General features: G+C 31.1%; 1 protein-coding gene across 8 annotated transcripts; it reads right to left on the minus strand.

Annotated features, from left to right (window-relative positions):
• Window positions 1–74: 74 nt before the first annotated feature.
• LOC127067365 (uncharacterized) lies at window positions 75–13,555 on the minus strand. 8 transcript variants are annotated; one of them, XR_007782614.1, is made up of 5 exons: window positions 8,823–13,555; window positions 8,392–8,492; window positions 7,741–8,121; window positions 6,373–6,660; window positions 75–217 (listed from the first exon to the last, which is right to left on the minus strand). XR_007782614.1 is itself a non-coding variant. In XM_051002202.1 (5 exons), exons 2-5 carry the CDS (start codon window positions 8,832–8,834, stop codon window positions 6,450–6,452), a joined length of 705 nt encoding a protein of 234 aa, XP_050858159.1. In that variant the 5' UTR covers window positions 8,835–9,065; window positions 13,082–13,555; the 3' UTR covers window positions 5,402–6,449. The 8 variants fall into 8 exon arrangements, 4 of the variants coding, with proteins under 4 accessions (XP_050858159.1, XP_050858158.1, XP_050858157.1 ...); XR_007782615.1 differs by having other exon boundaries at window positions 113–217; window positions 6,381–6,660; XM_051002202.1 differs by lacking the exon at window positions 75–217 and having other exon boundaries at window positions 5,402–6,660; window positions 8,823–9,065; window positions 13,082–13,555.
• Window positions 13,556–22,705: the final 9,150 nt, after the last annotated feature.

Below are 22,705 nucleotides of genomic sequence, written 5' to 3' on the forward strand. Positions count from 1 at the left end.
CCAAATGACGCCTTCCCCACCCAATTGTAAAACGCCCCTCTTTGAACTACACTTTCAAAAAACGAAAAATATATGTTTCACACTTTTTCTTCTGCAAAAAAAAAAAAAAGAAGATAATGTACCGACATAAAGAAGAGAAACAATTTGAAAACTTGATAAACAGTTCAATTTCTTTTTCTTTTCCTCCTGTTTGTTTTTTTCCTTTTTCAAGAACCACCTGTAACATAAAGTGAATAAATCGAACGTTCTTTTTTACAAAGCTTGCAAACATTTTCCAGAGATACTAGAAAATTAAACATTTTTTATAAAAGCGATAAATTGTTATAAATCATCACGAAAAATGTATGAACCCGTGTATATATATTATATGTAAATATATATCAAGATATTTGAGTGTCTTCAAAATGTTTCAAGTGTCTCCCGATTAATTTCTGGATATTGATGTGGACTTAAAATTTCAACGTCGACAGAGAGAGAAAGAGAGAGAGAGAGAGAGAGAGAAAGACAGAGATATACATGACAAGAAGAACGCGGACAAAAAGCTGTTTGGCAGGCGTCGAGCTTCTGTGAGAGAATATTATGTAAAAGCTGGGATATTGGGGTCAGTAAAGAGAAATTACAGGTGTACTTTTCGTTTCGTTTCGTTGCTCCGATCGAAAAATCCTTTCCTCTTCTCTCTCCCTCTCTCCTTTTCTCTCTCTCTCTTTCTCTCAAGAGTTTAAATCGCGAAAATATAGATCGTTTGGTTCGACCGATCAACATGGTATTTAAAATGCTATGCGGCAGGCCCGTTAGACGACGACGGGTCTAACGAGTCTCTTTCTCTTTCTCTTTCCCTCTCTTTGACATGTTCCACATTTGTCGTTTAGTTCCAAACGATGCAAAGACTTTTCTAAGTAGACTCGTCTGGTCGAGTTTTATTATCGAGATATTACGTTCCCTTATCAAACATTGGTTACGAATAACCTAATCTTACCTAGCGTATAGAAAAACATCAAGCTAGCTCAAGTCAAACGTTCTTTTACTCTATGGAAAATCATAGGTGTTTCACTTTCACCGTAACTAACCGTCTAATCGCCATGTAAATTCATTTCTCTCTCTTTCTCTTTCTTTGATCATTCCTTCTAAATCAAACATCAATAAATTCGGTAAATATTGCCTTGGGAAGGGAAATCGAACGCTTTCGGGCTTAATAAACGACAACGTAATCGATCAGACTTGATAAAAGCTTTAATCTCTCTCTCTTTCTTTCTTTCTTTCTTTTTCATTTTTGGCTTTGATCTTTACGTAATACCGATCGCATAACACAATGCGAAGCATATGACGGGCTAGACTAGATAGTAATGTTCTCCACTTTACGCCGTTCTACGAAAGGAGAAAGCGTCTTGTAAAAAAAAAAAAGAAAAAAAAGAAAGAATAATCATTTGGCATCAATTTTACGCCAATCGATAGAAATCGAAGTATTCTTCTTTACCTAGCCGAATCCATTTTATTATTACAATCAATAAAACATTTATTTCCGAATGAAAATCATTTAATTATCTCATTAAAATTTATATGACTTATTTTTTCATGTACGTGTACTTTCGTGAGTTCGTGTTTTGAATTTCATTAATTGTACCATACTTTTTATACTTCGTTCTGTACATTAATTATAATTTTTTTTTATTATCAAGAAGAAATGTTGGATAACGTATGTATATGTATTTTATGAAATTATATAGTGTAACCTATGTAAAAAAAAAAAAAAGAAAATATATAAAAAATAATTGATCTAATATATATCCTCACAAATAAATCTTGTAAGTTTGAGAAAAAATTTTGCACATTGTTTTATCCTATATATTAATTATAATCATTTTGTTCTTTTTTTTTTTTTTTTTTTTAAATATATATCGTTCCTCTCTTTGTCTCTTTTTTCTTTCTTCGATCCAGCTGTAAAATGATTTTAAAATCTATTCGTCCTATCGATATTCTAATCGTTTGAAACTAACCCGATCTTTCTCTCTTCCATGCTCCCTCTAAGAAACGACCGCTTTGTTTACGATCCTGTTCTTGCCTTCTCAACCAAGCGAATGCTTTCACGGCCGTGAGACTTACGAGAAACGTAAATGCGATGAGGATGAAGAAAGTGGAGAGGGAAGAGAGAAAATGGAAGAGGAAAGAAGGACGAAAAGACAAGTCAAGTTCTCTCTCGAGGCGAATCGGTAAATTACTCGTGACCTTCCATAAACATATATATATATATATATATGTATATATAACATTAACTATAAGATACATATATATAGTCATTGATTTACTCTTTTTCTATGTCTTACAAGAAACCGTAAAAATAAATGAAAAAAAAAAAAGAAAAAAAATACTGTTCTTTTACTCGTATAAGTTTGTCAAAGAATTATCACAAACTAGTTTTCCTCTTTTTCTAAATACATCGTTACTTTCGTAATTTGTTGCATAAAAATAGAAAGTCATCGATTGGCTTATATTTTTGTATGTTAAAGATAGACGGAAAAATATATGTGAGAAACAAAAAATAATATCAATTACCATTCGCATATTGGCGAGTCACGAAATTATTTCTAAATCGGTTTTTCTTTCCTCTTTGTAAGTACATTGTGTGATATATATATATATATATATATATATATATATATATATATATGTACACATATAAGTATATATTACAACATTGATACGCTCTTTCCCCTTTTCACATAAACTATTTGTTGTATTATCTTTTACTAAAACACAATTATATTTTTACATAAAACTGAATGAAAGAAGAAAGAAAGAAAGATCGTATCTTCTTTATCAATTTCCACTCGTCCTAATCTCTAAATTATTTTTTAAGCGTGATTATTTCATTTTTACTGCTTACAAGTTTACATTGCTGCTTTCATAATAACAATTGCATAAAAATAGAAAGTCATGAGATTTTATTTCGCACCACTTCTATTTCTTATAAAAGGGAATAGTAAAAATAAGTGCAAAAAAAAATAGAAAAAAAAAAAGAAAAAGAGAACAAAAAGAGAGAGAGAGAGAGAAAAACAAGAGAAAAAGAAAAAAAGAGAAAAGCACTCTTTGCATTCGTATAAATTTCAAAGTTATCTCTTTAACTGGTTTTTCCTCTTTGTAAATGCCTCTTTGTTGTTACTTTCATGATTATTGCATAAAAATAGAAAGTAAGCGTAACGTCGCGGTCGCGTCGCGGCCGGAAAAACACGCTACCATCTTCCTATCGTCATCCTCGACGTACTCGAGTCTTACTCATTTGGATTATCCTCCTTAAGGAGAACACGAAGTATGTCGAAGGAATATATATATATATATATATATATATATATATATATACGTGTATGTTAAAGGCTGACGTGGTAGAGTCCTTTCTACTTCGAGAAGAAAGGTTGCAACGACAAGAATAATTTAGTACACGTTCTTTCTAATTTCTAATCTCCTTTGATTATTATTATAATAATTATTATTATTATCGTTATTATTATCATAACTATTATATATACATATATATGTATGTAAAACAATTATTATTTTATTATTAATATTTTATATATATATATATATATATATATATATATATATATATGTAAGACAATTATTATCTTATTAATATTATTATTATTATTACTATTAATTTATTATTAATACTATATTGTATTATCATTATCATCATCATCATCATCATCATCATCATCATCATTATATAATGAATTGTTATAATTATAGACATTTCGTTCGTTTACGTCGATCTCAACGAATCGAATCGAATCGAATCGAAAGGAAAGCACGTAGAGTTGAACGTAATGGATCGATTTAAAGGAAAAGATCGGTTTTATCTTGTAAGAGAGAAAGAAAAAAGGAGAGAAAAAGAGAGAGAGACAAAATAGACAAGATTCTTTTTCTTCCTTTTTTTCTATTCTTTCTTTCTTTTTTCCCTCAAGTCTCTTTAAAATAAGAGAAAGAACGAGAGAAAGAGAAAGAAAAAAGTAGCGAGTTACGAGCATAGTTATGCGCGTATTACGGCAATAAAGAAAACTCATTCTCCGTTGAGATCTCGCGTTCGCTCGAGTCTGTGAGGTGTTGTAGGTATACCACGCCTTGCATCAGAATGTCTCGAGAGTGAACGCGAAATCGAGAAATTGCGTGCGGTCACGGCAAAGTCGGATAAGAGAGCTCGTCGATTTCGTGACGCGTGCCTTTTTCGTTCCTTCTACTCCTCTTACACTCCCACTCCTAACTCCTACTCTTCCTTCTCTCCCTCCTCCTCGTTTCTCTTCACTCCTTTCATTAACGTATAATTATTATTGAGTAATATTTGAAAGAAAGAAAGAAGAAGAAAAAAAAAAAAGAAAAGAAAAAACGAAAGAGGAACAAGGACGAAAAAACGCGACGTCAAATTTCTTTCTTCGTAGAAATTTTTCAACTACCATGAATCATCCTATGGAAGATTCTTAAATTAAGATAGAAATACAAGAAACTCAATGATTCTTCCAATCGATTAAAAAGTCAATTCGATTTGTTAAGCGAATTAAATTAACGTACGTACGTCAACGATCGGTGATTAATTAAAAAAGAAAAAGGAAAAGGATAAAAAAAAGAAAAGAAAAGAAAAGAAAAGAGAGAAAGAAAAAAGAACAATCAGCTGATTTTTATCCGCTGATTTTATAATTATCGTATCGCACTTAATTAGGGACAGTTAAAATTAATTGGAAGAGATTCTAATCGTTCAACATCGACACGTTGGTATTAACACTTCCGTGAATTTAATACCGTCCCTGTGTTCGAAGCGCCTCCGTTAGTATTATATACTTTTACCTGGATTGAGTGTCGCTTTTGAGAACAGATCGAAAAAGCGAGGGCACGCGCTCGAACATTGTGAAAGGTGGGCATGGCCGCCGCCATCGCCGCCGGTCTGGACCGCGAGGGAACACGCATAACGAACGTGTGAGCTCTCTCGTTGAAAACGACCTGCCACACGATGAAGTCGTTTCAAAAAAGAACAAAACAAAAAAAAATTCAGAGAAGTGAGAATTTTTTCGAAAAGTAATCGTTTTTGTTCAAATGAGTTACGTTTATACTCTTATTAAAGAAAAAAAAAAAGATGACGATTTTTAGTAGAAAATTCTTAAAAAAAAAAAAAAATAAATAAATAAATTGGAAGCGTGCGAGAATTTTGTTCTTTTAAGAATTTTCTACTAAAACTCGCCATCTTTTTTTTCTTTAATAAGAGTAACTCGTTTAAACAAAAACGATTACTTTTTTCGTTGTCAAAAATATAAAGAAAGATTGTGTTATTCTTTTTTCTCTTTTAATATTTAATAGTTAACATATATAATAATAATAATAATAATAATAACGTTGTCACTAAATATCAGAAGAAATTTGTTATTTAGAATTGTAATTAATTTTATGTTACCTTATGTGATCGAAAAAAAAAAAGGTTTAATGATTATTTTGTTTTATTTCTTTTTTTATTTATCATAAACGATTGTCCGTCCTTTAAGGACGTCGTTATTTATTATACACGTACGTATATACCAATATATCTTCGTCGTTGCAGTTTTCAATGCATAAATGGGATTATATTTAAAGGCAGAGAATGCATAGGATCGTAAAAATTCAAAAGAAATGTCGGAGGCGCGTCTTCGATGCGAGGATAGGGTGGATGAAATTCCTGGGTGTGGTCGACGGACTCTATGGCCTTCCTCGCGGACGTAAAAATCTACTGGACGGCATTTAAAAGGCGTAAGAATGTACCCGGTTATCTTTTGCGCGCACGTATATACGTATGCATACGCGTACGCGAGTTTATTCAAGGTCGCGCCTATACTGAAAAGCTAAGTGCATCGCATCGTTGGAATCCTTACTTCGAGATTTCGACTCGACTAAAAAAAGCATTTCGATTTTTTTTTTGTGATTAATAAAATTCCATTGAAAATAAATATTTTCATAATCTTGTTTTCCCTTTTTTTTTTATATATAGAAAATTTTCTCAAATATCTTCATACATATGTTTAATAATTTCGATCAAAAAAAGTTTCATTCGCGAAAAGAAAAATTCGTATTCCTGCATTTTACTCAGATTCGTTAATTCATCAAGAAATGATATATTTACGATTTTTTCAATGTTATAATAAGAAAAAGAAACAAAAAAAAAACAAAAAAAAAACGAAAAGCAGCCTTTATTTGCATTGCATCCACCTATTGTGGGATGCATAAAAATGCACGGGTGCATCCGTCGAAAGTAAATCTAAAAAAAAAAAAAAGAAAAAAAAGAAAAAGAAAAAGAAAAAAAATAGAAACAAAAAAAGGAAAGAAACAATAAACGTCTAGTTACGTATAAATTAATCTAACTTATGTACACAGACAGGAAGAAGATAGATCGCGGCCATATTCCTTGGGTCCGCCATTTTGATTTCTTTAAGTCTTCTCTATCGCTTGTAATTTATAGTATAGGATGCCAAGCCAGCATTCGAGACCACGTTGGGCGCCGGATGTCCCTGATATCCGGCTTGGTATGCCATCGGAGTGTACAAGGATCTCCCTTGTCCCTGTTGTCCTTGATATTGCGGTTGATATTGTGGTCGATACGCGGCCTCGTATCGAGGCGCCGACATTCGAGGAGCAATTGGCATGGAATTGCTAAAACAACGAGGACTCATTTATTTACCAATTTATTACGTAAGGTCATCCTTACAATAATTATATTGTTAATTGTTAAAAAAAAATCTTCGCAGTCGTTTTTTCCTTCTTAAAAAAAAAAAAAAGAAAAAAAAAATCAGAAATCTTACTGCATTCCTCTTAAAAAGATATTTTACGTAAAACTGAAATACTTTAATGATCGCAATTTTATATATCAGTAACGAATAAATTGACTACATAAAATTATGGTTATATAAATTATATACTATATGTATATATAGATATACAAATATATGTATTTATAGCAGCAGTCTATAGCTTAGACAATTCTATGGTTGTGCAAGTCACGATTGTTACATTCAAGCGATTTGCCTGACATTTGAGTTCAATCGACTATCGTGTTGCGTCCTCGATCACTGTACAAGATCCCACCACAAACTCGTTTAATCACCGAAATTAATAGATAATTGCTTCGTCTCGAGGCTTCTGGTCTATCCGATCGAGAGTACAATCAAATATGTCCATAAAAATCGAAGATAATTAAAGGATCGAGTTCGAGCTAGTAGTTCGAGTCAGTTTATAATCCGACCAAGCAAACTCCGAACATTAAAACATAGTAATTTTGTAATGGTTTCGAAGTATACTCCGAGAGAAAATGAAATCAAATAAATTATCACAACGGAATTTAAGACACTCCAATCGAGTCTCATAAGTAGTATAATGTATTATTATCATTATTATTATCATCATCATCATCATCATCATAATTAAATTCTTCCAGGATTCCAACGAGTCGTTAACTACATTAATTACTATTTTTATCGAAAATAATGGAATAATTGACATTTATTTAATTGTCAAATTATTACCGGAATACCACTTTAATAATTACCAGTAGTATTTTATATTTTCATTATTATTTATTTATTTATTATTATTTTTTTTTTTCATGTATATTAAATCATTTATCTTTCATATTATTACAAGTGCCTATCGCGTTATCTTGAGATTATTCGTATTCAATTATTTTTATTATTTTCTCGTAAAGTCATTATTATAATTATTACAAAAAGGACTGACCTTGGTAAAGAACGCGAATCAATGGGAGGACGTCGTTGAAGATTATAGGGCTGAGCTGGTGGTCTCGGCTCGTAACGTTCACCATTGGTATACCTTGGATCGGTGTAATAAACCGATGGGTCCTCTCGGTATTGACCATCGTCCTCCGGTTCGTTCGCAATACTATTGGCTGAGGTCAAGGTCGGTGGTGGTACGTTAATTCCAGCTCCGGCAGGCTCGAATCCACGCCTAGAAGCACCGTACTCGATCTCTCGAACGCTCCCTGTATCGTCGACGAACCCATATTTCCCATAAACTTCACCAGTCGGATATTTCGATTCGATTTTGTAGGAACCATCGGCAGCCTCGTAACCATAACTGTAGCTACCATCTCCGTTGTGCCTAATTTTTTTCTCGTTTTTATTATTCATCATTACTAATATTAGTAATAATAATCTATAAAATCATATTATATACAGTGGTATATATTGTTGGTAATAGAAAAAAAAAAAGAAATAATTTTAATTTTAATCATCATTAATCCATTGTTTTCTTTTTCTCTTTTAATAATAAACATTTGTTATTTATTATTATCGTACAACTTCAAAAATATCGATAAATCAAAAGATTCATTCTATCCTGTTTTCGTTCTTTCTCGATTGTTATACTTACTTGTTGATTTGTTTCAGAATTGGCACAGGAGTGGTCACTTGGTAAGGTCGACTGTTGTACTGGCCGGCCACCAAGCTGACGCAAGAAAGAAGGAACGGCACCTGTCGGAATAACTTTGCTTGAGAGTATCGCGACATTATATATATAATTTTGTTTAATAAGAGAAATAAAAAAGATTAAAATAAAATAAAAAAAAAATAAAAATAACCTAATCCCTAATTAAAAAGAAAACGTTTCACTTTATTTTCACTGACAGACTTGAACAGAGACACTTGAAAATAATTTCGAATAACTCTTTTTTTACTTTTTACAATAATCTCCGATCAGATTCGCGCAAAAATGCTTTTCCTCTTCTCGGTTCATTTCCCTTCTATTTTTTCCTTGAAATTTTACTTACTACGAACTGCGAGTAAATAAGTTTGAATACTCACAGGAAAACGCATGTCTCGTTGCTGCTGATGATGCAGAAGTGATTGTCTTGTAGAATCGCTTAACACGCGAGCGCTCTGTGGCAGTACTTATATAGGTCCCCTTCGGGAGCGGCGGGGCCCGCCCATGGACCCCGAGCACCGCCTAAGAGACCTCACCACGATCAAACAAGGATATGTACATCAGCGTTGCATTAGTACATCTTTGGAAATTCGATCCTTCTATTGTTGAATTTTCGATCGGTTCTATGTTTTCAATCATATTTATTTTATTTTCTTATACAAATTGTGACGTTTATTCCCCCCCTCTCTCTCTTTTTTTATCGAATCATCACAATTATAAAATTAATTAATTATACTTATTTATATTTATTATTAATTAATTATAATTATTCGTCGACGCGAGAACATCTTTTTGATTATTAAAAATTTCCTTTTTTCTTTTTTTTTTTTTTTTTTGATAACACGATTCGACATAATTCAACGACGAGATATAAAGTGGTGTGCTTTCTTTCTTTGTAAACTTACGTTTTTACGTCGTTTATCGTCGTTTTTGATGATATTATGGGATAAATCATCCCGTAAACTTTTTCTGATCACACGAGAGAACTTCTTGACATTTAACATTGCTCGGTCTGCAGTAATAAGCGCGTTTCAGAATCGAGTTGCAACGTATAGCGCAAGTTCATTTTTCTCTCCTTTCTCGAACTCTTTCTCGTGAGAAACGAATTCACGATCGTTTTCGAATCTCTCGATAGCCGCAGCAAAAGTAGGAACAGCAATAGCAATAGCAATAGCAACGGCAACAGGAATAGCAATCTCGTTGAGGCGATTAGACTAGAGTGCATTGCGTTCGAAGACAATAGGTAAGTAGTATGCATAGTCGACGTGCAAATCGAAGAGGACGTGAAAGTGACGGAGGACATTGCTCTGGAATTTCCAAGCTACTTTTTACTATTAGAAAAAAAATTTTTCCTTGCGTTCCACGCGTACGAAAGATCGTATCCGAAGATTTGAAAAAGAAAGAATGATCGGAATGGATTAGAAAACGATGTTTTCAGGGGTGAAAAAAAAAAAGAAAAAAAAAAAAACATCGGACGAAAAAATGATTAAAGGACAAATAAATCTCATCTCGCTCGAGATATCACATTGATATGCAGTTTGTCATTGTGTAATTCCGATCACGCAAATGAGAGTTATTCGATTTCCTACTTTCTAAGAAGTCGAGCACGTCGATCAACGATTTGGCACTATCGCCAACTATCGATACCTCGTTTCTACGGTCGTTGAATAAATATGCTCTGATTCTTAAATCGATCGAATCGATTTAAATATATTTTTTATTAGGATTGAACTATTTACTTTCGTTGTTTATATAAATTTCTTTTTTGTAAATTTTAATTTATGATAAGTTGTATTAATAAAAGTATAAATACTTTCTTTTTTCACGTAATGCGCATAGTGTTGTATTTATTATATTTATTTTATTGCATTTACGATAATCATTGAATAAACGTATTAAAGATACATGTTTCTTTGGAATAGAAAATCAATGATTAAGGAGCAGTCGATAATGTTTTTGTGGATGATTATCATCAGAAATTAATCGTCGGTAATTACCATCCGAACATTACTGTCGGTAAATCACTCGCATGTCGATAATTTCTTTACTTTTAATTCACTTATTGATTTTGTATTAAATTCATTTTTATCATTTTTTTTTTTTTTTTTAATTATAGATCTATTCAAATCTGTATAAACGGTAATAAAACCTACTTGACTTTTTAATTATATAATAATTATACTAACATACATTCTGTCATATTGTTTATTTTAATTAACAAAAAAAAATTATTTTAGTATATCCGATAATATTGGATTAACTCATTGATATATTTTATTGTTAGATCAAAATGATTTTCGTAATCTAGTTTCATCGTTCAAATATATTTTTGTTAGCAATAATAAAAATAAAAAATTGTCAACCTATCGCGTGCTGCCATCTAGCAGAGACTATAATACTTACACGACTGTTTTTAATCAATGATTATCTTCATTAAAGTTACCTCCATTCCATAAATCTAAAGATATCACGATTCTTTGATAATTCTAGTTGCAACAGTACGACTATGTTACACGACACGAGATGGCACCACTTCGAGTAATCATTTTTGGCACGAAATTAAATCGTATTTAAACGCGCAACTTTGTAAATGAAACTTTTCGAAAGAGAAAATGAAACATCTCGTAACATTATTTACACATAAAATTAAATTACGAAGAATCGACATTTCTTTTCTGCATTATCTCGAGGAGACAATTGCAACAAGGTGAGCTATAACATAATTATTGGGAGTGCAAAATTAAAACGTCCCGTAAAGTCGATTAATTCGACGTATAATGAAAGGGCAATTATCGTTCGGTACAATGTTGTACCGTTCAATATCTTGCTTGAAAAAAGAAAAAAGAAAAGAGAAAAAAAAAGAAGAAAAAAATAAAAGAAAAAGAAGAAGAAGAAGAATGAAAGAGGAATATTTCTTTCTTTTTTGTACAGACACAGGCGTATACACACACCCACATACAATATAAAGTGCATCGTCGTAATTTAAACAAAAGAATTAAGCGATATGCCAACTCGTGCTAACGTTCCATTAAAATATATTCGTGAAATATACATAGCAATAAACTAAAGAGAAGAGCTCGAACGATTCGGCCGTCCCTTATATTACATACATACATACATACATATATACATACATACATCGTACCATATGGACAGGAACGTACTGATAATTGAAATATTTCCCTCTTAACTCTTTTCTCATCTTTCATTCTCTTCGTTTAATACGTTTATCCCAATACTTCGATCCTAGTAGTTATAATTATTTTCAGATTCATTAATTAAATGAAACAATACCAAGCCGAGTAAAAATAATTATCAGAGTTCGACCGATCGCAAATTTTCAATGTTCGATCTCTAGCTTCGATAAAAATCATTTCGCATATAAAATATTTGTCAAAAGATTTTTTTTTTTTTTTTTTTGTTAAGAACGACAAAATAAACATTGACGCAAACGTACGCGACGTATACCGGCGATTATGATCATTATTTTTTTTTTTTCAGAGTTCCAACGAACATCGAAATAAATAACAAATAAATAATAAATAAATGAAACAGATTTTTGTGTAAGTGCGTACGTGTGCGTGAGAAATGAGACGGTGGCAAAGAGGTGGACCGGTTCGATTTTATTCAAATTCTTTCGTTATACCATAGATCATAATATCGAAAGGCAATTATTGTTCGTCTTCTGGTGTATCGAGATTGGTAATTAAGTTGCCCCTGCAATTGAATGAGCTCGCATATGTCTAGCACATAAATACGAGGCCTCACCCTTTGCCTTTGTCCAATTGGTTCTTCTCAATAAATCAGAATCTCTTTCTCCTCCTCCTCTTTCTCTTTCACTCCCTTCTCCCTCTTTTTCTTTTTTAACGGGCACAACGCGAAACGATATAAAACCACCAATTAGCAGATTTTTAGTTGGGTGACTGAAAAAGTCCTTATTATCGACGACATCTCACAAATTAAACGAATAAAGGAACTTGCTCTTTTTTTCTTCTTTCTTTTTTTCTCTTAAAACTCTCACTGGATTCTTACAAAAGTTGTAACTTCGTAACTAACACGCATACGTATTCGTAAATTATGTATATCTTACGATTAATATACACGCGAGGATAAATTTATGTAGGTAGATACGTACATAAAAAAAAATATATATATATATAAATGAAAAATATTTATATAGATTGATACCATGTGAATGATTAGTTTATAACTTACGTTATTTATTGAAAAATCCTAATGGACTAAATGAAAGTATGAAATATAAGGAAACGTGACATTTCAAAATTCATCATTGTTATTACTATTGTTATTATTATTATTATTATTATTATCAAAATTATATCAAAGCTGAAATAAAAATATCAGTTTATAATTACCTTATCAATTTACTTATAACAATCGAGAGGTAATTCCCAAAGGAACTTAAAAAATCAGTCAACATTTATGCTATCGTAACATTTGTAAAGTGCAATGAGAGCGAGAGAGACGAACGTATCGCAAATCTGACGAATACGAGAGAGAGAGAGAGAGAGAGAGAGAGAGAGAGAGAGAGAGAGAGAGAGAGAGAGAGAGAGAGAGAGAGAGAGAGAGAGAGAGGGAGAGAGGAAGAGAGAAATCAATTCCGTATGTGAAACGAAACCTTCTATTTCTAAGTAGACGCTAACACTCTTCTCACACTCGATTACTCGTTTCACATTTACCTGAAACAATTCATTATAATAATAAACTGTTAACACTTAGAAAAAACTAATGGATATATTTACGTCCCATTGTGAGAAATATTGCAACTCTTCGTTCTTCGTTTATGTTGCCACATTGGTTTTGCATCCACCAATATAGAAGATAACTCAAAAAAAAAAAATTCAAATTCGATATATAAAAAAATAGATATAATAATGAATACATTGAATAATAAAAATTGATCTGTCTATATGTCTACATCGAAACAGAGAGAAATGAACAATTTGGAAAGATTGAAAGAAAAAGCATTATAACAAACCAATAAATTTTCAGATTGAATTTAGATGCAGCCATTAGCTCGACAGTACTTGCGTTAATTGAATGAATCGTATATCGCAAGTAATATCGATTTCCAGGTCTCACCACAAGGAGGTTGCTGCATACGGAGACCCACGGGCTAGACTCTACTGTTAATATCAATTACTTTGGAACCAATTGTATAAAAATCATTATTATAATTAAATCATTGAATGTAATGTTAAATAATAATTATTAATTTATAATTTGGAAAAAGAAAGAAAAGCAATCGCGAAACGGATCAAAATTTTTTTTCTAATCGATCCTGATTAGACGAAAATTTATGAATCCGTTTGATATCGACCTACCTACCCGGTAAAGAATAGAGCCCTTCATAAGGAATTCTATTCCCATTAAACTAACGTAGATACGTCGTATGTCCTTTGACGCATCTCATGCTGAAATCAAAAATAAAATAGAAATCTTATCGTACACACGTAGACCTAAAAGTAAAAAATTATGCAATTTATTCAATATTATTTCATAATAAGAATATATATAATATCATTTATTTATGACATAGAAACTAAATAGAACAAAAATGATTTAACCTTTCGTAAGGTTAATGAATGGCCAATTAATTTTCTTTTTTTTTTTCTTTGTTGTATCACGTATATTATCTTATCATCTAATGTATAATTCTATACACTATTTCTTCGTAGGATGTAAATACTATAGCTACTTGCGAACATAAGATATTTAAAACCATGTCATAATTAAACGAGAAGCAATCGAAATAATATGCGAATTTCATATAATAAATCAGTATTCTGCTTTTCACAGTCACCTGTGAACATAAAATATCAAAATCATTTTATAATTAAACAAGAAGCAATCGAAATAATATTCGAATTTCATATAATAAATCAGTATTCTGCTGTTCACGGTCACCTGTAAACATAAAAGGTCAAAAACATTTTATAATTAAATAGGAAGCAATTAAAACAATATGACAATTTTATATTACAAATGAACAATTATCTTAAAATAAAATATCAAAAAAATTTCATAATTAAATAAGAAGCAATCGACATAATGTGTGAATGTCATATAATAAATCAGCATTCTGATGATTTGGAGTTGTTCCGAGTTGTTCCTAGTCACCTGTGAACACAAAACATCAGAAACATTTTATAATTAAACAAGATGCAATCAAAATCTATATGCAAATCTTGAATAAAGAAGAAACAACCTGTGAACATAAGAAATTTATAATTTTCTCAAAATAAAATATATTAAAATAAGAATTATTTTACACACACACATATGCACACACTCTCACACACAAAAACAATAATCAACGAAAAATCGAAACGAATCTTGCCAATTTAGATGATCTTTTCTGAAACAGAAATCAATTCTGTCTAGACTGATTAAAAATGTTTTTAAATATTTCAAATGAACGAATAAAAAAAAAAAAAACCGTAGACGATTCATCCTCCATGTCTCTTTATTTTTTTATTATTCCAATCTTTCATTCAAGTCCTCGATAATTAATTACATCTCCACATTATTATTTTCCTTCGATTTTTTCTTAAAAAAAGGAATCCGAGAAACCTGAAACACAAAATTGCTATTTTAAATAATTCATTCATAACCTTTACCAATTTATTTTTATGTCATACACTATGATAGTATGACAAATCTTGAAATATTATTTTCAGCACCGTTGTTAATACCCACTAATTTACAAAGATATAGATATTTTGCAATGTGTGATGACACTTCTCTGTAACAAAAAAAAATATATAAAAGGGCATGTGTGGAAAGACAAAATTATATCTACAATCTATGGTCAAACATTTTCATGATTATAATTTAATAAATAAAAAAATTTATGTACATATATTTAGCCATAGATTGTAATGCTGAAATAAAATAAGATTATTAAAATAGCCACAAAATTGGCTCTGAATATATCGAATTCTCGATGCATTAGGGAACATGTTTTACGATAAAAAAAAAAAAAAAGAAAAAAAAAGAATATGAAATTATGCGTGGAGTTTATTTACAAATATATAGAAATATATAGAAATACGTATAAAAAAAAAATTGCATATTAAATTGTGAATTGTTTGATACAATTACAAATACATATTATAAATTATTCAAGACACGTTATAAAAGAGTAAAAAAAGAATGGTGAATATTCCACAATATTTAAGAATTAGATCGCGTAAAAAAAAGAAGAAAAGAAAAAAAAGAGCAAAAGTATACTGCCACTTTGTGTCGTATTATAAAATGCATACACAATTTTGTATACCGCCATAAACATATCCATATCGAGATCAAATATATATTTAATTGATAGATTACATATATCTTATATTATTACGTTTATATTAACGCGAAGTATGCAGTTACATCGTGTGTCTGATGTACATATTACATCGTCTACATATAAGACATTTTTTATCTATTAAATTATAAAAAATATAGTAATACAATTTCGCAATTTTAAGAACATGTAGTTTGTATATGTATATGAAATAGTATTAAAATATGAAATCTGAAAGAGGAAAATAAGATTATACATATATAAATATTACACATATTAGAGATCAAATAGCTTTAATATATTCTTATAATTCTTATAAATTTATTTTATCACCACTGTTTGCTTTAACAGATCCTAATTTTTCTAACTACATCAAGTCTTATAGATTTTTAATCAATTAGAATCTATATAAGATGATGATTATATTCATACAAGTTATAAAATGACTCTTACAATAAATGAGCCATCCTACAACTTGTGATAAGATTATGTTGGCATTGGATAAAGTATATATATACATATATAATCATCAAAAGTGAATATGTAAAAAAAAAAGATACGAAAAGAATTATTGATTTACTAATAATTATATAAAAAATTTTAAATTATTCTGAAATAAAAATCTATATGCTTGAGTATCCAGGTGCATTCCTGAATGCAAACCTGTCCCTATTCTAAAATATTTTCGCCCACACTTCTGAGTGTGGCCAGCCTTTTTATTCGTTTCATTTATATACCAAGACTTGTGCATTTTTATTCCAAAAAATAATCATATTTACTTATTATATGCATAAATATTTCTTATAAATTCATTGCCCTATCATTCATTATTTCTTCTTCATATTACTTATAAATCTATTATATATATGTATATACACAATAAAAATATATTTCTTATATATCTGTGAACCATTTCATTTGATAATCGTATTTAAATAATTTGGAATAGAAATGTACATCCTTGACATATTTTATGCACTCCTGAGTGCAAGGCTGTTATTTTTGTATCACATCGCTCGCTCAGCAAGATTTATATATTCCTAATTTAGAATGATTCAAATTTTCCTTTCATTCACTTGCACTCCATTTAAATCTAAATATATTATTATATTAGAAAGAGTATGAAATAATCTTTATTTATTATTAAATAAATACTATTTCTTTAAAAAAAAAAAAAACAAGACTAAAATATTTAAATATTTATTTATTATATATTTTCATAAGTGCATTTTCATTTTGATCATTCGAAAAGAGAAATGTATATCCTTACTATAATATGTTCATCTGCATTCCTGAATGCAGGCATGTACTTACTATAACCTATCATATGCACTCCTGAGTGCAGGCAAGCCAATTCAATCGTTTCATTTATATACCAAGACTTATACATTTTTTATTCCAAAAAAAAAATAATTATATTTCTCTCAGATATGTATATAAACATTTATTAATAATATTTATATCATTATATTTTAATATTTCTTATGAAATTTTCATATATATCATAAAAATATTCCCTCTTTCTCTCTCTCTCTCTCTCTCTCTCTCTCTCTCTCTCTCTCTCTCTCTCTCTCATATATATTCATTAAATCTTTCATCTAATATTCATTTGTTAATAATTTTGGAATAAATATGTATACCCTTGACATATTTTAATATGCACTCCTGAGTGCTGGCTGCCATTTATGTCGCTTCATTCATCTAGCAAGATTTATACATGTCTTATCGGAATGATTCAAATTTTCCTTTAATTCATTTGCACTATTTAAATATCATTCAATTATTATATATGGAATAAATCGAAATTTCATTTATTTATGTTAGACAAGTTTAATATCATATATTGAAAAAAATATCACCAGAGTTCGACGTATTTATATACTTTTTCATCAAATATCCTTATTAGTGCATTCATTCATCTTTAATTATTCCGAATGTGAAATGTATATCCTTACTATAATTTGTTCATTTGCATTCCTGAATGCAATCATGTACTTACTGTGAATCTTTCATATGCACTCCTGAGTGCAAGCAAGCCATTTTATTCGTTTCATTTATATACCAAGACTTATACCTTTTTATTCCAAAAAATGTTTATATTTTTCTCAAATACGTATAAACATTTATTTAATCATAATATATATTAATATAATTATACAATCATAATATAAAAACATTATAATCTTTGTATCATTCATTATACCTTCTTAATATTTCTTATGAAACTTTCATATATATAATAAAAATACTCCTTCTTTCTCTCTCTCTGTCATATATATTAAATCTTTCATCTCATATTCATTTGTTAATAATTTTGGAATAAAAATGTATATTCTTGACATATTTTAATATGCACTCCTGAGTGCTGGCTGCCATTTTATATATTCATCTGCATTCCTGAATGCAGGCATTTCGATTCGTCATCAAGTCTTGTAGATTTTTAATCAGAATAACCAAAATAAATAGAATAATCAGATTAATCAGATTAATCAGAATAATCAGAATCATATTGCAAAAAGATAATGAGGGTGAGAATGGAGATGATAACGATAATGATTACCACATAAGAGTCATTTTGCAACTCGTGGTAGAGCTGTGTTGACATTGAAATATGCATATATCTCGTATATATACATACACATTATGAAATTATGAACATGAATGAAAAAAATATATGATTATTCTGAATTAAAAATCAACATACTTGGGTATCCAAATGCACTTCTGAGTGCAATGCTGCTGCAGGCCACGGACGTCCACACAATATTTAACGAACGTGACTCTATTTTTATAACGAAAAATCTATTTCAAGAAAAGACTCTACTTTACTTTAAAAATTTTAAATGCAAGGACTCGACTTTAGTTTAAAAAAGGAAATGCAATGACTCGACTTTAATTAAAAAAAAGAAAAAAAAATGCAAGGACTCGTCTTTAATTTAAAATGAAAAGAGGGAGGGCTTGACTTTAATTAGAAAGAAAAAAAAAAATAGAAAATGCAAAGGGCTTGATTCTACTCTGAAATAAAAAACTGACTCTACTTTTAAAAAATACAATGACTCGACTTTACTTTAACAAAAAATTGCATTGACTCTATTAATTAATAACTAACTGCAAAAGCTTGACTCTAATAAAAAAAAATAAAAAAAAATTCAAATTTTCACGAACGCGAGTGCGGAACACCGTAGCAAGGAGATGGAATGGTCCATCATCTCCATCCAGGAACAAACTACTACGAGCATAAGTGTCAACGTGGTAAAAGGATAAAAGGGATTCTGATAAGACCACAAGCCATTAACGAAGGGTTCGACATATCGACCACCTTTGAAAAATGACTTGTAGTCGATAGTTGCCCTCTTGAGCCACAATATGTGGGGGCCTCTTCAGCACATAGCCACTTCTTGCTTCGTGCCCTAACCACTGCATTGGAGCATTCCTTACGTGCGACGCAAGATAAGTTTACGCATCAAAAAACGCCCTACCGTTCGAAGCAACGCATCCACAAAGATTGACATACTACAGTGGTTGCTACTACAAGAATGAAATCGTCCCTAAGCTAAACAGACCTAATCCCGACCTGATCTCACTTTACGCAACAAGACTCAAACCACTCGTGTAAACGCACGCATTGAACGAGACGCAATAGTCGCAAGCTAAGGGGTTGGGAAGTGAAAAACACATTTTCGCACGCAGGTTGTTCTGTTTTTTCTTTTTCTTTTTCTTTTTTTTCTTAACCTAACGAGCGATAAGCGCTTGCGACGTAAAGTATCGATTTCTTCTAAATAGCATAACCACTGCAGTATGGCAAAGTTCGCGAATGAATCACCCCAAACGGCACTGACGAGTCCCAATACGTATTCTCAACTGCGTTTTCTATTCTGCCTAGGTGCGTCTCGATTTTCTAACGATTTTTATTTATTTATTTATTTAACCGATTAAAAAAATAAAGGAAAAATATTCGTGTATAAATATTCGAACTAAATCGTAAAGCTATCCTAGCCTGTGGACGATCAATGGACTCAAAGAATCCAACAACCGTACACAATAACACAGGCACATTTAATCGAATGCTCCAGCAGATATAATATTCATTCTATTCGATGAACCTATTACATACTAACATTAACTCGTTGCACTTAGAAGATGGATATAGTTTCGGTAAAATGTCAAGATCACAAGAATTGTAATACTTTCATTTTACTTATGCAGGTATATTCTATTTCTAAATAAGAAATATATAGATGGTAAGTATTTTAAAAATCGCGAAGTGCAAGAATTAATTTAAAACTAAGTATCGAACAAATTCAAAATCCTTTGCCAAGTTCAAAAGATATGGGATGTATCTGATGTTCTCATTGGGTGCAAAGTCTTTCGAACTGTTTGATACTGATATATCGCGCAATGCAAAGTGTCAGCAAAAAATGTAAGAAAAAAAAAAATAAAAAAAAAAAATACAAAAAGATAAAGTTCAGCCATGCTGAAAGATCGTAAAATTTGCTGAAACTTCACAAATCCCCGGAGAAAGGACTTCCCACTCCTGAGTGAGAATCGCATCCTTACCCGGTCCCTACCTGCTTAAAATTAATTGAAACATTCACTCAGAAAAGTATGCTACCTGCCTGCCTATGACCTATATTTAAAAAGTGCAAACATTCACACCAACACATACACTCCACGGTTCTCTCACACTCCACCAGGGTGCAAAAGCCTACACTAGAGAGCATGCCCCGGGGCACCTCCGACACCCTAGTTCAACCACGTATTTTTTCTAATATATATAGGAGTACGTACCATTTGCTGAAATCGACTGCCAAGGCTAATGATTATTGCATATATGACTAAAGCAAAAATACTAGTACATACTAGTATACATATAGATACTAGTAACATATACGAGTATTTAAAATTTTCCACAAGAATGTGGTAACTACTATGCAAACCGATATTAATATAATTATATATTAGATATATATAATATATTTATTTAAAAGTTATCGCGAAACGATGTACAATGCACTTCCTAAAACGCACATACAAGTGCAAGGTACACCGTGCAATCACCAGCACAATGACAGCCGCTGAAAAGGAAACTTAAAACTAAATCCACACTGACCGTTTCTCACCCATACGAGTAACACCTGGGTTAAACGCATAGATGAGAACGCAGAAAGCATGGTGGGAGAAAGGGGTATTAGTATATTAGTGCTGAAAATCCTGAGCTAAAAAATGATTAATTTATAATATATATATATAAAAAAATATATAAAAAAATATATAAAAATATATATATAAAAAAAATTTAAGCGGACTGTGACTCTAGAGTCTCTTTGCACGTCTTATTAGCAAGAGCTCAAGCAAGGATGGATGATGGTAGGCGGTCACCACATACGAGTGTGACCACCACATATGGGTTTTACCACTAAAAGTGGTAAAAAAATAATAAGTGGCAAAAATAGTTTTGCAACCCCACCTGTATGCACCGCTTAAGGGCCTTTGAGCGACCCGCGGTAGGCAGTCGTTGACATGGAGGGATGAAATATGCACATAGCTAATATATATGCATACGCATTATGCAGTTATGAAATTTCATTATTAAAGAATATATAATTTTAATAAAAAACCTCGGACGACTCCTTTCATCAAATGGCTGTTCTAATGAAAGAACGGGATTATAATCCACCACTTAACTGACAGAATCTATCCGTCGCGGAAGGGGTTTGTCTTCTTGCTCATTTGTTGGTAAATCGATATTTTGAAATATCGAAATAAATCGCGATTAAATGGACTAAGTACGAAGCAATGCATGTAACGTAGACCACGTTATATGCTTTATACGAAATCGGGTAAATTAATGCCCGATTTCATTACTAATATCGCGAGCAAAAACGAAGAGAGAAAAGTGCTAATAAACAGCACTGTAAATTAAACGACTTTGAAACAAGAAGACCCTGGCCTGATCTATATATATATAATAATAATAATAATAAAATATGCACAAGAAAATATCTAACTAAACATAGGGACCACTCGTGAATAAAATCAAAGATCTTAATCACGGACACTTTTGCTCGTTTCGGACATGGGACGTCTACGAATACAACCAGTAACCCGTGCCGATAAGGACCTTTCATCCTCGGCATGATGGGCACCAGAGGAACTTTAAATTTTTCACTCACTACTTAAGAAGTTCTGCGATGGCTCCAAAACACTCGTCCCCCTCGTAGGAGGTCGAATGATGTCGTGAAGTTGGTTGAAATTATCGTTGAATCGTTGAATCGTTGAATCGATGAATCGTTGATACGATGAATCGTTGAATCGTTGAATCGTTGAATCGTTGAATCGTTGATTGATCTGTAATTAATAAGGCACAAAAAATGATTAGTTATATATTTCATATTAAAAGGAATATCTTTAATGAATGGAAATAGTAAAAAAAAAAACTATGAACTTATTGATGAATGAGAAGTAATGATTAAAATAAAGAAAAATACTTACGTGTAATTTTATCCAGACGAAGCTTTACATTCGTAGGTAAAGATGAAGAGGATGAATTTTTAAATTCACACTTTCGACCATAACAATATTTTTCGCAACGCAATCCTCTTCCACCGAATTGGCCAAAAGTGTGTTAATGATTTTAACAACGCGGCGAACAAATAGTTTTAACAAGAATATTACTTAAATTCTTGTTTTGTGTTTTATTAACACGACCGAGAAATTCTAATCGGCGAACAACACTGACTCTAATTCGCGATTTTATTTTATTTTATTTTTAAAGCAACCTGTTTGGTTGCAAAACAATCAAATTACTTCGCACAAACACTGACTCTATGATCGCATTGCGCGCGATCAACAACTGAAGACCTGTTGAATAAAAATTGTTAAAGCAAGCAGTGGCGTTTACTTTTACAATTTATATCGTATTAAGTATTATTATCATATTAAATATTA

This window comes from Vespula vulgaris, chromosome 10, assembly GCF_905475345.1.
Source record: "Vespula vulgaris chromosome 10, iyVesVulg1.1, whole genome shotgun sequence".
Taxonomy (NCBI): domain Eukaryota; kingdom Metazoa; phylum Arthropoda; class Insecta; order Hymenoptera; family Vespidae; genus Vespula; species Vespula vulgaris.

Bases quoted from the DNA above. Each gene is read 5' to 3' on its own strand.
- LOC127067365 (XM_051002202.1), bottom strand. The intron at 8,122-8,391 runs GTAAGTATAACA...GAAAAAAATTAG, and splicing joins ATTCTGAAACAAATCAACAA to GCACAACGGAGATGGTAGCT. The intron at 6,661-7,740 runs GTCAGTCCTTTT...TCGTTGTTTTAG, and splicing joins GATTCGCGTTCTTTACCAAG to CAATTCCATGCCAATTGCTC.